Source organism: Cynara cardunculus, assembly GCF_001531365.2.
Source record: "Cynara cardunculus var. scolymus isolate 2C chromosome LG 17, CcrdV1, whole genome shotgun sequence".
Taxonomy (NCBI): domain Eukaryota; kingdom Viridiplantae; phylum Streptophyta; class Magnoliopsida; order Asterales; family Asteraceae; genus Cynara; species Cynara cardunculus.
The window spans coordinates 6,679,540-6,693,219 of record NC_037544.1 but is presented as its reverse complement, the minus strand read 5'-3'; the positions used below and the strand labels follow the sequence as shown (position 1 = coordinate 6,693,219).

The 13,680-nt window shown below is 36.4% G+C and overlaps 2 protein-coding genes and 1 non-coding gene across 3 annotated transcripts; all 3 read left to right on the top strand.

The window, feature by feature from the left end:
- The first annotated feature begins 4,519 nt into the window (after positions 1–4,519).
- Positions 4,520–8,320, top strand: LOC112501005 (bifunctional riboflavin biosynthesis protein RIBA 1, chloroplastic-like). Its single transcript, XM_025104632.1, has 7 exons — positions 4,520–4,569; positions 5,528–5,894; positions 6,054–6,269; positions 6,600–6,922; positions 7,001–7,130; positions 7,481–7,777; positions 7,881–8,320. The coding sequence occupies exons 1-7, from the start codon at positions 4,520–4,522 to the stop codon at positions 8,127–8,129; spliced, it is 1,632 nt and encodes a 543-aa protein (XP_024960400.1). The 3' UTR covers positions 8,130–8,320.
- Positions 8,321–10,065: 1,745 nt separating this feature from the next.
- On the top strand, positions 10,066–10,149 carry TRNAL-CAA. Its single transcript has one exon. It is a non-coding gene; the product is annotated as a tRNA-Leu (tRNA).
- On the top strand, positions 10,149–13,176 carry LOC112501235 (pentatricopeptide repeat-containing protein At5g09450, mitochondrial). The gene is made up of 3 exons (XM_025104945.1): positions 10,149–10,271; positions 10,353–10,653; positions 12,073–13,176. The coding sequence occupies exons 1-3, from the start codon at positions 10,234–10,236 to the stop codon at positions 12,961–12,963; spliced, it is 1,230 nt and encodes a 409-aa protein (XP_024960713.1). The 5' UTR covers positions 10,149–10,233; the 3' UTR covers positions 12,964–13,176.
- The last annotated feature ends 504 nt before the right edge of the window (positions 13,177–13,680 follow it).

Below are 13,680 nucleotides of genomic sequence, written 5' to 3'. Positions count from 1 at the left end.
ATATTGGTTAATATATTATATCACTAGATTTGCTTCAATTATATTTTAAAATATTATAACTGATTAATTTTTCAAGATGTTCTTTTTGGTCATTTACATTCTTATCAACTAGTTTTTGTCAAACATGATTTGTTTATCAGTTATCGAACTAGCTTAGCAGTTAGTTTATCAAACACAGCCTTAAAATTTTGTTATACTAATTGAGAAAATTTGTTTATCATTACATTAAATACAAATAAATAAACTTTGTTGTATTTTGATCATTTTCTGTTTTTTCTCTATTTCAGTGAACAATCTGTATTCTTCATTAGTTTCGGTCATTGTTGAACCATGTAAAAAGTAGAGGAAAACTGGGGAAGGACCCAAAACGCAAGCATACATTTATTTGGTAGATATGGTATGATAGAATGTCATATTATCCTAAATCAGATAAGGATATTGTTGGTCACGGTTCCAGCATCTTCCTAAATCGAAACGTGGCGCTGGCTGCTACGCTATAAGGGAAATAAGGTTGCGCCTTCAGTAAGGCAATTGCTTTTGGTGTAGTGGGTAAGCGCTTGATCCTAACAATTGGTATCAGAGCAGGTCACGGGTTCGAATCCCATGGTGTGCATAATATGCAAGGAGTGCATAATTATGAGAAAGGCATGCTGCGCGGCCATTGACTTCTAACGAAGCTCTTATTAGTACCGACAGATGCTGGGGGGGGATTGTTGGTCACGGTTCCAGCATCTTCCTAAATCGATACGTGGCGCTGGCTGCTACGTTATAAGGGAAATAAAGTTGCGCCTTCACCAAGGCAATTGCTTTTGGTGTAGTGGGTAAGCGCTTGATCCACAAGTTGAACGAAAAAAATGAGTTACTAGCATAGAAGAAGAATGTTAGGCAGGAATCCAGAGGTAAATTAAACTGTACAAGAACGGAAATAGAGTTGGTACAAGGTAGTAACCACACATAACTAAATACATGTAAGATAAGACGAGGGCTAAGTTCGTTAAGTGGGGGAAGATTAGCTAGCACTTGCGAAAGAAAAAATATGTTGGAAAAGACTGATAAGACGTTTGGTTTGCAGATTCTGACATAATTTCAGGGTTCGTTTGATTTGTGAGATCTGGAGGGATTTGGAATTTAGATTTCGTCTTTGGTTTGAAAAAAAGTGTAGATTTAAAATCTCGGGATTTCAGTGAAATCCAACAACATAAGAATTTAGAAACCCCATGGGGTTATTTGGTATTTTACGTAATAATGTTTTAAAATATATTAAAAATATTTGTTTTGTAATAATCAATTAATAAAAAAATAATTTATACAGACCAAATGGACCATGAATGAATTCAAATGGCTATTAATACTTACACAATGCAATGAGATACATTTCGATTTTAATATTTTGTTTTATTCTTTGTCTCTTTGGATATAATACGTTTTACATGGTTTTGAGAAAATAATAATGTTTTTATTTTTGAATAAAATATAAATTTTGAAGATATCATAAAACTTTGAAAAAAAAAATCGATATCAGTATCAAATTAACTATCTAAAAATTCTTATTTTTTATATAATTTTTTTAATTCAACTTTTTATTATAATTTAATTTGTATTTAATAATGAAAGTAATTTATTTTTGATTTAATAATATAATTATTTATTAAGATAACAATAAACTATTCTGCTAGAAGTCAATGATTATCCTAATTATCTTTTAGAGTTTTTATATTTAAAATGAGATGTTTATCTTGTATTTGATTATATTTATCAACAGTTAGTTACACGAATTTAAACATGGAGCTTTAATAAGTTATACTTATGTAAAAAATTACTTGTAATCTTGAATTTTAAGTAATATGCATTAATTAACAGTACTTCATGCATAAAAAATAATTTTTAAGAGTTTTCGTCAAATGTTTTATAATATAGTATAGATAAACAAGTTTAAATAATGATAATTTTTAATTGATAATTAATTCTAATTAATACTTTTTTAAATTTTGCTAAATTGTAGTACAGATGGATATATAGAATGTGATTGAATTCATTCGTCTAACCCTAACAACCTTAGTAACTCTTCCACACCTCCAGGGTCCATCAACGCTGCTCAATTGTCGCTTGTAGTAGACTATTAGTGAATGCTTGTATGATATGAAGATTATTTGAATGTTTATCTAAGTAAGAATAAATGGTACAACACATGTCAACATGTTATGTGAATGCTCGATAGTTTTAGTGTATCTAGATCTAATTGGTAAAGATTGTCAATTTAAATAAATTTATAACTTCAACTTTTGCGATATTGGTACAATACCGTGCAAACATATACCAAGCGGGAAAAAATTGATACCAGATATAATTGATTGATACATGATATAAAATTTTGCATACCAATTATAATTGATTGGCACATGATAAAACATAATACCATATATCAAATCTAGACAAGGTGAAGAAGGTAGCATGGGTTATGTGAAGGAAGTATGGGTTATGTCTAGTCAATGGTTCAATTTTGATTTTGGAAATTTTGGTTTGATTCAACATCTAGAAACTGAACGAACTGGGGTTTTAGTTTTTGATTTTCCGGATTTGATTTGGTTTTTGTTGTGTTTTGATTTAGATTTTGATGTAGGGTTCAGAGGTTGAGTTTTCGATCTCGTTTTTAACTTTGGGTTCTTGATTTTGGATCTGTAAATGGTTTGTGTTTCATTTTGGATATGTGTTTCTTTCGGAAATGTGGGGTTCCCCGGGAAAGATGATCCAGAGGGTTTTGTTGGATCGTGGGGTTCATCGAGGAGGACTTCGTGGGGTGCACACATTGAAAATTGGTTTTGATTTGGGTTTGCTGGAGAGAAGTTAGGTTGCCAGAGAAGATGATCGAAGGGGATGGTATCAGTTCAGAGGTTCACCAAATTGTCGAGATAGCAGTTGAGGCGTAACAAATGGTTGTACACATGCTTAAAGCAAAGCATGTGTACAATGTAACTTATTCACAAATACATCAAAACAAAAATTTATAATAAAATAGAAAATATAAAATCAGTAAAAAACCAAAATACCCTTTAGCTTAACTGAGTTAGCAAGATAAGCTAAACCTTATGCATGGGAATGGGGCGGGGTGGGGACCTCAATCCCTGTTCCCATCACCGTCGGAGAATATATTCACATCCCCATCCCTAACGGGGAAACGGAGATTTTTTCTCCGTTTATATAAGTTATTTTAAATTAAATATATGAGAGACCATACATGTTTAAATCTCAAGCATTTTCAATAAACCTAAAACCAAAATGAATTTAATTTAATACAAAAAAAAAAACCACACAATCATATAAGAACTAATAGCCTAAAACCACAAAATATTCAATTAAATCCAAAAAAACTTAAAGTCACATGTACCAAAAAATATTGAGTAATATAAAACCATATCGGGTAATTGCATTTTGATTTGACATCCAAAATATTACATATTAACATCCAAAAAATAACAAAATTAGATTATAAGCCTAGTTAGGAAATAGAAAATTATGAACTAACGTTTTAGTGAAATAAATAATATATATATATATATATAATGGGTACGGTACGGGACGGGGCGGGGAGTACCATACCCGTCCCCTTCCCCGGTTTGAGACAAACGGGGATCCCTATGTCCGAACGAGGCGGATGGACCGGGTTCCCCGACGGGTCGGGCCTATTCCCATGCGTACTAAACCTGAAATAGAATGGAACCAGAGGGACCAAATCCAAAATAAAGTGACAACTACAGTGATCAAAACCGACGAGAGTTGATAATGAATGACAATTACAAGGACCAAAAGTGTAATTTACTCTAATATATATATCTCCTTCGTATCAAATTTGAGAGATTTCTTTAGATTTTAAAATAACAGCTAAAATGTCGTTACAAACAGATAAAAAATCTATTATCCCATATTTTCAACATCCATCAATCATATAAATACACATTATCAGATAAAAAATAAAAAATAAACTTGAATTAAATAATTTTAAAATATAAAAGAAATCCTACGTATCTTTATTTCATTGATTAAAACAATAATAAAATTTAAATTATTTGGGTTAACAGATTTTCACAGATTTTTTATCCGTTATAAATAATTATTTATTTCTAGTTTTTGTGGGATGACATTTTAATAATACCTTCCGACTGTCCGATCCTTTCATTACTCCCCTCCATATTCTTTTTTATTTATTATTATTATTAAATCCACTTGCTACAGGAGCCGATTAATCCCAAACGATCACTTATTTTGCAGATGGTCCAAAGTCATTGTATTTGAACCTCCATGGCCACAAACAGATTTTTATTACTTCTTAAATTTGACGTCCGAATCCTTTTGACATTTGAAGCCAAACTCAAACCAATACAGTTCATATTCTTTAACACCGTTACTATCATTCATGTATAAAACTGACTCCAATCTGGGTTTTCTTTCAACATTCAAATCAACCAAGATTCCAAATTTAACCATACAACAACCCGATTTCTGATTGATTTTTGACGAATCAATGGCTTCCATTAACATGGCCTCCCCTTCCTCACCTCTACTACGCTCCAAGTAAACCTTTTCTTCTCTCTATCTTCTTCTATTCTTCAACTGGTCCTCATAATTGCATTGTTTCTATGTTCAATATCTTCCCATTTTCACCATTGTTAGTGTATTCGTGCTTTTGGGGTTTTCCGAATTCATGTTGGGTTGAGATATTGCTGCTCAATTTGGAGATTTTATGACCTCTGTTTCTGATTTCTGTGAGCTCAGAACAACATGGGTGCTTTTTCGTTATGTCTGTACTGAACAAGTTATAGATTGTGTGGATTGTATTCAAGAATGGAGTTGGAGGGTATTGAAGCTTGTTTTGATTCAGATTTTAAGGTTTAGAATTGGAGTTTCCATAAATATCAATAGGGTTTCCATAAATGAAGTTAAGTTATGTAATGATTAGGGATCATGTTCTTGATTCAAAGGTCATACAAGTAGATACATACAACTATAGATATAGATATCTGAAAGTTCCTTATTTTGCATGCTTACATACATACTCATTTTGACCATAGATAAGATCCGCTCAGCTGACAAATAAATGCTAAAAATCTTGAACCTTCTCCCCCATAGATCTTTGGTTTGAGTCTTCTCAGGATAACTGGGATTTTTCTGGCTGTTATCTCCATGGGTTTAGTTGAGAAAGAAAAAGAACCCATCTGAGCGAACCTTGAGGGCAACACAACCGGCGAATAAAGGCCCATGCTTTGGAGCTCTTCGTCAATTCGAGTCTCCTCAAGGCCACTGGCCGTTAACTCCATGAGATCAGTCAAGGTGTATACAGGATGGGCCAACCATCCACGGTTACCGAAAAAGAACCCTATTAAGTGAACCACTTAAGTCCTTGTGTTCCTCCATTTCTTTAATGGGTACCTAAAGAATTTGATGTCCAAAACTTATAATTTGTCATGCCATGGCCTCTCATCTATCTTTCTTGCTTCTAAATGTACTAATTCGACCGTTGCCCATGATGTAGGATGACCAAAAACATGAGCTCATTCAATGGTCAATACCATCTAAATCCTTTTACATCGAATGGAGAGGGATTTCGGGGTAAAAGATTGTGCTCCATAAGTAAGTCCGATGGCATGTTTAAAGCTTCATTCTTGACTGTAAACGGTGACTCTCTTGTTAACCATCGGAGTATCAATCGTGTGGGGAAAACTGCTGTTAGCGTGTCGTCTGGGTTTGAGATACAGTCTGATTCAATAGCTACGTTAGCCGCTGAAACCATTCCTGGTATGGATTCTTTTTCGATTAGTGGTGATGAATATGATTTTGATCGGCCAACCGCAGGCTTCTCATCCATTCCGGAGGCAATTGAAGATATTCGCCAAGGAAAGGTTGTTTTTTCCTTTCCTTTTTGCTCATACTTTTCCACAAGCTGATGGTCTTCACGGAAACAACTGTTCTATACCCTTTTGGGGTAGAGGACGTGTCTTCATTCATTTCACCCATAGACCCTACGCTTCTTCTCTTACTTCGGCTTGTTTATATCACAGATGGTGGTGGTTGTAGACGATGAAGATAGAGAGAACGAAGGAGATCTAATAATGGCAGCAGCAAGTGTTACCGCGGAGGATATGGCTTTCATCGTTAAGCACGGAACTGGGATCGTTTGTGTAAGCATGAAAGCCGAAATCTTGGAGAGATTGCAGCTTCCTCTAATGGTAACTCGTAACGAAGATAAGCTATGCACAGCATTCACAGTGACAGTGGTATGTAGTTTTATTCAAGATTCGTTCTAAACACGTTCTGATCCCTTCGATTTATGATCCTTTCGACCAACCCTTCAATCTATCCTTCTAAAGATTCAATCGGGTGTTCAAGATTATGGAACACATGATTCTACCATCAAGAAATCTTGATGGTCTTTGAGTCATCTTTCACTTTCTTGAAGATTGGATGTAGTTTTACTTCTTTCTAAATGGTTTTTAAAACTAATGCCCCAATGATTCAATCGATCTTGTTCTAAAGATTCAATTGGGAGTTCAAGATTATTGATTTCAAGAACATTTAAAGAAAAAATTTATGATCTTGTTCTATAGGATGCAAAACATGGAACAACAACGGGGGTATCAGCTAGCGATAGAGCGACAACAATAAGAGCTCTAGCTTCAAAAGAGTCGAAGCCTGAGGATTTTAACCGGCCCGGCCATATATTTCCGTTGAGATACAGGGAGGGGGGTGTTCTGAAAAGAGCTGGCCACACCGAAGCTTCGGTTGATCTAGCCGTGCTAGCCGGGTTCGACCCTGTGGCTGTCTTATGTGAGATTGTGGATGATGATGGCTCAATGGCTAGATTACCAAGACTTAAGCAGTTTGTCGAGAAAGAGAACCTCAAGATCATATCTACCGCTGATCTGATCAGGTGGGCGATCATTTTCTTGATCATCTTAGAAATGTCTGAACGAAAAAGACTTTTTTGACATTCGGTTTATATCGGCAGGTATCGAAGGAAAACCGATAAATTAGTCCAACACGCTTCCGCTGCTCGTATTCCTACCACATGGGGGCCGTTTGTTGCACATTGTTATCGATCGGTCTTGGACGGGATGGAACATATTGTTATGGTCAAGGTGAGCAACTTTTGTTTGACTTTTTTGTGGTCAAACTTACTTCGATTGGAAACCAAAATCGATAAGAATTTTTAACGAATTTAGCATCAAGAATCTCAGTTTTTAGCTTATTTTATCAAGTTTTATGTAGTCATTTGTAATTCTTTCTCAAGAGCTAAATAAGTTGCATAATCTTGATTTGAAAAGTAGTTCGTTTGACCTTAAAAGTCATAGGGTATCGCTAGTCGGTGTCTTCGTGGAAACAATTGCTCTATATTTTAGGGGTGTTGTGTGGGAATTACTAGGCTCGTTTCGTTTGGTTTACAGAAAGTCGGTAGCAAACCGACAAGTGATTTTGTGTGTTGAAACAGGGTGAAATCGGGGACGGGAAGGATATTCTTGTGAGGGTACACTCGGAATGCATAACCGGAGATATTTTCGGGTCGGCCCGATGCGATTGCGGGAACCAGCTTGCACTTGCAATGCAACAAATTGAAGATGCGGGCCGGGGCGTTTTGGTGTACCTCAGAGGTCACGAGGGCCGAGGCATTGGGTTAGGTCACAAGCTCCGTGCTTATAACCTGCAAGATGACGGGCGTGACACCGTGGAAGCCAACGAGGAGCTCGGCTTGCCGGTAGATTCACGGGAGTACGGCATCGGTGCGCAGGTAGGCTTGATCGGTTTCCGCACTTGTTTGAACCATCTATGACCCCATGGATGACGGAACCAGTTGAATTTGTTATCTTGATTTCGGTTTGAACCATTTGCAGATTTTGAGGGATCTTGGCGTACGAACCATGAAGCTGATGACGAACAACCCGGCTAAATACATCGGGCTCCAGGGCTACGGTTTGGAAGATGCGGGGAGGGTTCCACTTGTGACTCCCGTAACGAAGCATAACATGAGATATCTTGAGACCAAACGAACCAAGATGGGTCATGTTTATGGCTCGGGGAACAATGGCATTTTGAACCTCCTCACAAAAAACATATTGAAGACCGAGAACCCGACTGGTTAACGAGTTTTGAGGTTTCGGTCCCGTGTGCCTCCATTTGGTTTACGACTCTGGGCCCGAAGGGAAAGGAGGTGGACATCTTTAAAGAAAGTTACATAAAAGCTAGTGTTGGGTTTTATTACAACACAGTTTCAAAGCAATAAAAGTTACAACCTTTATGTCAAATAATGAAATATGTGAGGGTTTTTTTTCATAAATAGGATGAACGTGTTTTTTAATTGAAACGAACATGTTTGGAACTTTTTTTTTGACTTTCTGCATAAAGCTCCCTTTATAAGCTTACCGAATAAGCCATTTTTATTATCATTAAGCCATTACCAAACAATCATGTATAATTAACCGAATAAGCTGTGATTCTCATTAAACTTATTAAGCTGCAGCTGCTAACAAACAGTGCCCTTAAATTGATTATATAACACATTCAACTTCAACGACAAAAAAACCCATATACGAAGAAATTGAAACTAAAAGAAGTTAGAACGAATAATTTGATACAAACATGTCTAATCAATTCATATATGAATATATCCAAACCAAGTATATCATCACAAATGAATTTGTCAAAGATCAAAACTATCAAATGGGAAGAAAAGCTATTAAATAGATGATTAAACAAAAGAATTCCATAAGGTTACATTCCAAGCTCGTACACATAATCAGATACACTTGCTTGTCATGTCATACAGACTGATATAACAAGTATCAGTTATATTGTATTTCACGTGAGTCACAAGTATCCATATGGTACTTCTGACCTTCATGGTCTCAAACAATATAAAGGCGTAATCCAATAAAATTACATTATTTAGTCGTTGACGTTCCAAACACGAAAATGGATATGCTTTAATAAATAAATCCTCTATATAAATTTCATCAATATAATAGATTGTCAATGGGTATATTCAGGGTTGAGTTTACGTGAGGCCAACCTGTTTTCGTGAGACTTGTAAGTAGGGGTGCTCAAAAACCCAACCAACCCAACCCAACATGAAATAACCCAACCCGAAGCAACCCGGTATCTACTCGAGTTGTAAAATTGTCAAACCGTAGGTATTGGGTTGATATTGGGTTATTATTATTTGAACTCAACCCAACCCGATGAACCCGATATCCTTTTATTTCTTGGATTTAATATGATTGTTGAATTTCTATTAATATATACATTAAACAATTACACTATCATGTATGTTTTTTCATATACACATATTTTCAATCTATTCAGATCTCTATATAACTCATTCAGTAACTATGAACATATATATGTAAATTGAGAAAATTAACTGAATGTGATATACGTAATAAATATGAATAAGTTTTATTAATTGGTTGATGATGAAAAAGAAATTACGAGTAGAGAAATAACATATTCAAGGTTTGAAGAATATTTTAATATACCAAAGTATCAACCTGACTAACCCGACCAACCCATACGGGTTGGGTTGGGTTGGGTTATACTTTGGTTTGAGTTGGGTTGAGTTAAGATTTTTCCAAACCGCAAGCATTGAGTTGGGTTGTTCAAATGTCCTCAACCCGATCAACCCAACCCATGAGCACCCCTACCTGTAAAACCACTTTTTTACAGTTGAAACTTCATAGCAAAATGTTGTGAAGGTAAAAAAAAAGCCGAACCTTCATAGCAAAAACACTGTGAAGTTTACCTCCACAAAGTTTTGCTGCGAAGTTTCAAGTGTAAAAAAATGATCATACGGATCTCACGAAAACATGTTGGTCTCACATGATCCCGAATCGGTATATTAAGTATATCTATATACTGTAATATATTCACTTATAATCTTGTACTATCAATGCGTATTGTCAACCATGATTATACATTAGAAAAATCAGTTGTTAATTCTCAAAATATTTGCGGTTTGATTCTATTATTATATGATATATTATTGTATATAAGCTATGGTTGTTGAGAAAACAACAACAAGAAGTCAGGATGGCCGAGTGGTCTAAGGCGCCAGACTCAAGTTCTGGTCTTCGTGAGAGGGCGTGGGTTCAAATCCCACTTCTGACAATTTTATTTTTCCTTTTTTTCTGCGTTTTTTGGGGGCATTATCAGCAGAGGACGAGGGATTTGATCGTGAATCGGTGTTAGAACATGGCGGCGGCGCGTTCAATCTTCGTCGGACTCATTCGGTAAGCTTTTCATATTCTTTACCTCGTTTTTTGTGTTATGGATCCCTGCAAATCCTAATTCCTTATGTTTCTGAACACTAGTGACAGCGGACGGACTAGGACTAATGGTTTACTGAGGTCCTTGTCTTCATCCTCGTCGTCAACGGCTTCGAAATTGGAAGTCGTCTGTGACGAATCGTCGGTTTCGATTCCGGAAGATGAATGTGACTACGGTGGCGGTGATGATCTGAAGAGCAGAATTTTCCGGCTGAGACTCCCGAAGCGTAGCGCAACCAATGTTATTGAGAAATGGATCAATGAAGGCCACCAAATCACCATCTATGATCTCCGTCGTATATCAAAAGAACTTCGTAAATCTCGCCGTTACAAACACGCTCTTGAGGTTAGAATTTGAAATTACCCTTTTTTTTTTCCTGATATCAGTAGTATGATCAATGTGATTGGATTTTACCAGTATAGAGTTTTCTGAAACCCTAACTCTGGATCCGCCATGCTTATGCTTTTGAATAAGCTACAATCCGTTTATGAAATGTGTTTAGGTTGAAATGCTAGTAGATAGAACGATCCAATTGGAAAATGAGTACAACGGCAATGGTTATTCCTACCAACACAACTGACTTAAGCAACAACAAAGCAATCTTGCTGTGATTATGGAAGTATATTGTCTTGAATTTGTGCTAGATTTTTAAGTTTCATATCACATTTGGTATGAAGTGAATTTGAAGTGGAACACATGAACACTGTCCATAAATTCGTTTTCTGCAAGTTGTATATATGGACACAATGCATCAACAACTTAAAAGACAACACTCTGAGGTTGTTTCTCATCAGTTCATCCGCCACTTTCTATACTTTAAGTGCCATTCTAACCTGCTATGAATCGGTGAAATGATGGCTGGATTCTTGAGAAGGATGGCACAATAATAGGCATCACTAGGAACACTGCCTAGTATCTTTATCTTGTCATTTCTTGTGAGCCTGTTTTTGCATGCTAAATCAGAGGTGTTGGCTTTCTGATGTTCATTACATTTGGAGTATGAACAATCTTTTCCTTCACTTTAGAAGAAGCAGAAAGAAGATTGTTGGAAAACCTTGGACATTGTATGGTTGTACTGTCATAATTACTTTTCCGAGTGGCTACCATGAACGGTCTCATTAGTTTTTACCAATACTTAGGCTATGTTTGACAAACTAGCTGATAAGCTACATACTGGCTGAAAAGCTAGCACGTCGCTGATAAGTTAGCTGTTAGATGATAAATTAGTTGCGTTTGGTAAAACTAGCTAACAAACTAGATGACGATGTAAAATGATCTAAAAGGGCATGTGTGGAAGTTGCTCAATTCTAACATTACAAAATATAATAGAACAGATCAGTGATACATTTTATCATATTAAAATTTAAAAATTAGTAACAACTAACAAAAATAAAGAATTATTTACGTCTAATAGACATTTAACAAGGTGCATTCTCGAAAAAAGTGAAACAAAAAAAATACAACGGACATAATTGTCATAGGGTTTTTGGTGATTTACGTAAAATATAAGGGGCAAACATGGGGGAAAATTGAAAAACTGCTATCTAAAGTAGCTTTAAAAGAGCTAGCTTATGGCTCATCAAATGAGTCTTTTTTAACTAAGCTAAAAAAAAGCTAGCTTATAAGTTATATCTTATGGTTTGCAAACATAGCCTTAAACTGTTCATCGATAATTTTGGATATTATTTACATTTCAGTAAACATCCTTGTTGAATAACAGGATATTACCGATAACATAACAAGCAAGAATATGTGCATTTGCAGTTGTCGGAGTGGATGGTTTCACGTGGAGAGTTTGAATTATCCGACTCAGACTATGCTTTCCGAATCGACTTAATGACCAAAGTTTTTGGTATAGATGCTGCTGAACGCTATTTCGAAAGTTTACCTCCCAGCGCTAAAACAACCGAATCTTACACTGCTCTTCTCCACTCTTATGCTGCATCAAAACTAACTTCTAAGGCGGAAGACCTCTATGAAAAGATCAAAGAATCTAACCTTCCGTTGACTGCAATAACATACAACGAGCTAATGACATTATACATGGCAGTCGGGCAGGTGGAAAAGGTCTCTTCTGTTGTTAAAGAACTCAAAAACCAGAAGGTTTCTCCAGATATTTACTCTTACAACCTGTGGATAAGCTCATGTGCTTCAGCTTTAAAGATCGATGAAGTTAGAAACATTCTTGATGAAATGAGTGATCATGAGGCTGGCTCGAGTGAGAGTTGGGCAAGATATGTGAATCTTGTGCGCATATATCTAACGTCGGGTCAACTGGTAAATTCAGAGGTCAACTCTGTGGTCGAAAGTGAAAAGGGTATAACACAAAGAGAATGGATAACTTATGATTTCCTTATTATATTGCATTCCGCTTTGGGAAACAAGGGTACCCTTGATCAAATCTGGAAATCTTTGAGGATGACGAACCAGAAAATGATTAGCAGAAACTTTGGTTGTATACTATCTGCTTATCTGATGCTTGATCATTTGAATGAGGTGGGAGATGTGATCGATCAATGGAAGACATCTGCCACAACCGATTTTGATGTTTCTTTATGCGATAGGGTTTTAAAAGCGTTTCAAGAAGTCGGGTTGATTGAAAAGGCAGAAGCTTTTCGTATGTTGCTAAGTGATAAGAAGTGTGAGCCAGAATGAATTCGGGGTTAGCCGTAGGGTCTGGTTCGAGTCTGATGGTGCTGGTGTGGTGCACCAAGCTAGGCTATCCTACACAAGCAATAGAGGGAATAAGATTTCATTTGTTTCTGTTTCTGTTTCTGTTTGCTTTCACTGGGAAATCATTGCTTGTTAAAATTGGCATATCAACATGGATGCCTTACTATGAGTTATTACTGGATTCGTTGACAACAATTTTGGTAGTGTTATCATGGTTTCATTTGTTCAAATATGTTGGTTCCTTAACCATAAGGGTGGTGCTTGGTTGGTTTGAGTTTAGCTTCAAAGGTCAAAAGTATCAGGAAGTCCTAGATTTAAATCCAAGGAGGAATAAAAATCCCCTTGTGGCCATAGAGGTTCAAATGCGGTGACTCCGGGCTATCTGCAAAGCAGGTGGTCGTCCTGAGATTAGTCAGCTCGCATAGCAGGTTGGATATCCAGGTTAATCAAAAAAAATTATATGTTGGTTACTTTTGAATCTTTTTTATTTTTCATGATTTTAATCTATTAGCTAGTTTGAGATAGGGGTGAGCATAGGCGGGTACCCGCCTTTTTTGATAGGAACCGGAACCGGAACCGGAACCGGCGGTTCTTGAAATATTGGAACCGGAACCGGAACCGGTTAGAGCGGTTCTTGAATTTTTGGAACCGGAACCGGAACCGCCGGGAACCGGTTCCGGTTCCGGGTACCCGCTTCCT

Excerpts from the sequence above, each read along its gene's own strand:
- LOC112501005 (XM_025104632.1), top strand. The coding sequence starts at position 4,520 with ATGGCTTCCATTAACATGGCCTCCCCTTCCTCACCTCTACTACGCTCC. Across the intron at positions 5,895-6,053 it reads AAGATATTCGCCAAGGAAAG|ATGGTGGTGGTTGTAGACGA; the intron begins GTTGTTTTTTCC and ends TTTATATCACAG. Across the intron at positions 7,778-7,880 it reads AGTACGGCATCGGTGCGCAG|ATTTTGAGGGATCTTGGCGT; the intron begins GTAGGCTTGATC and ends AACCATTTGCAG.
- LOC112501235 (XM_025104945.1), top strand. The coding sequence starts at position 10,234 with ATGGCGGCGGCGCGTTCAATCTTCGTCGGACTCATTCG. Across the intron at positions 10,272-10,352 it reads ATCTTCGTCGGACTCATTCG|TGACAGCGGACGGACTAGGA; the intron begins GTAAGCTTTTCA and ends TCTGAACACTAG. Across the intron at positions 10,654-12,072 it reads GTTACAAACACGCTCTTGAG|TTGTCGGAGTGGATGGTTTC; the intron begins GTTAGAATTTGA and ends GTGCATTTGCAG.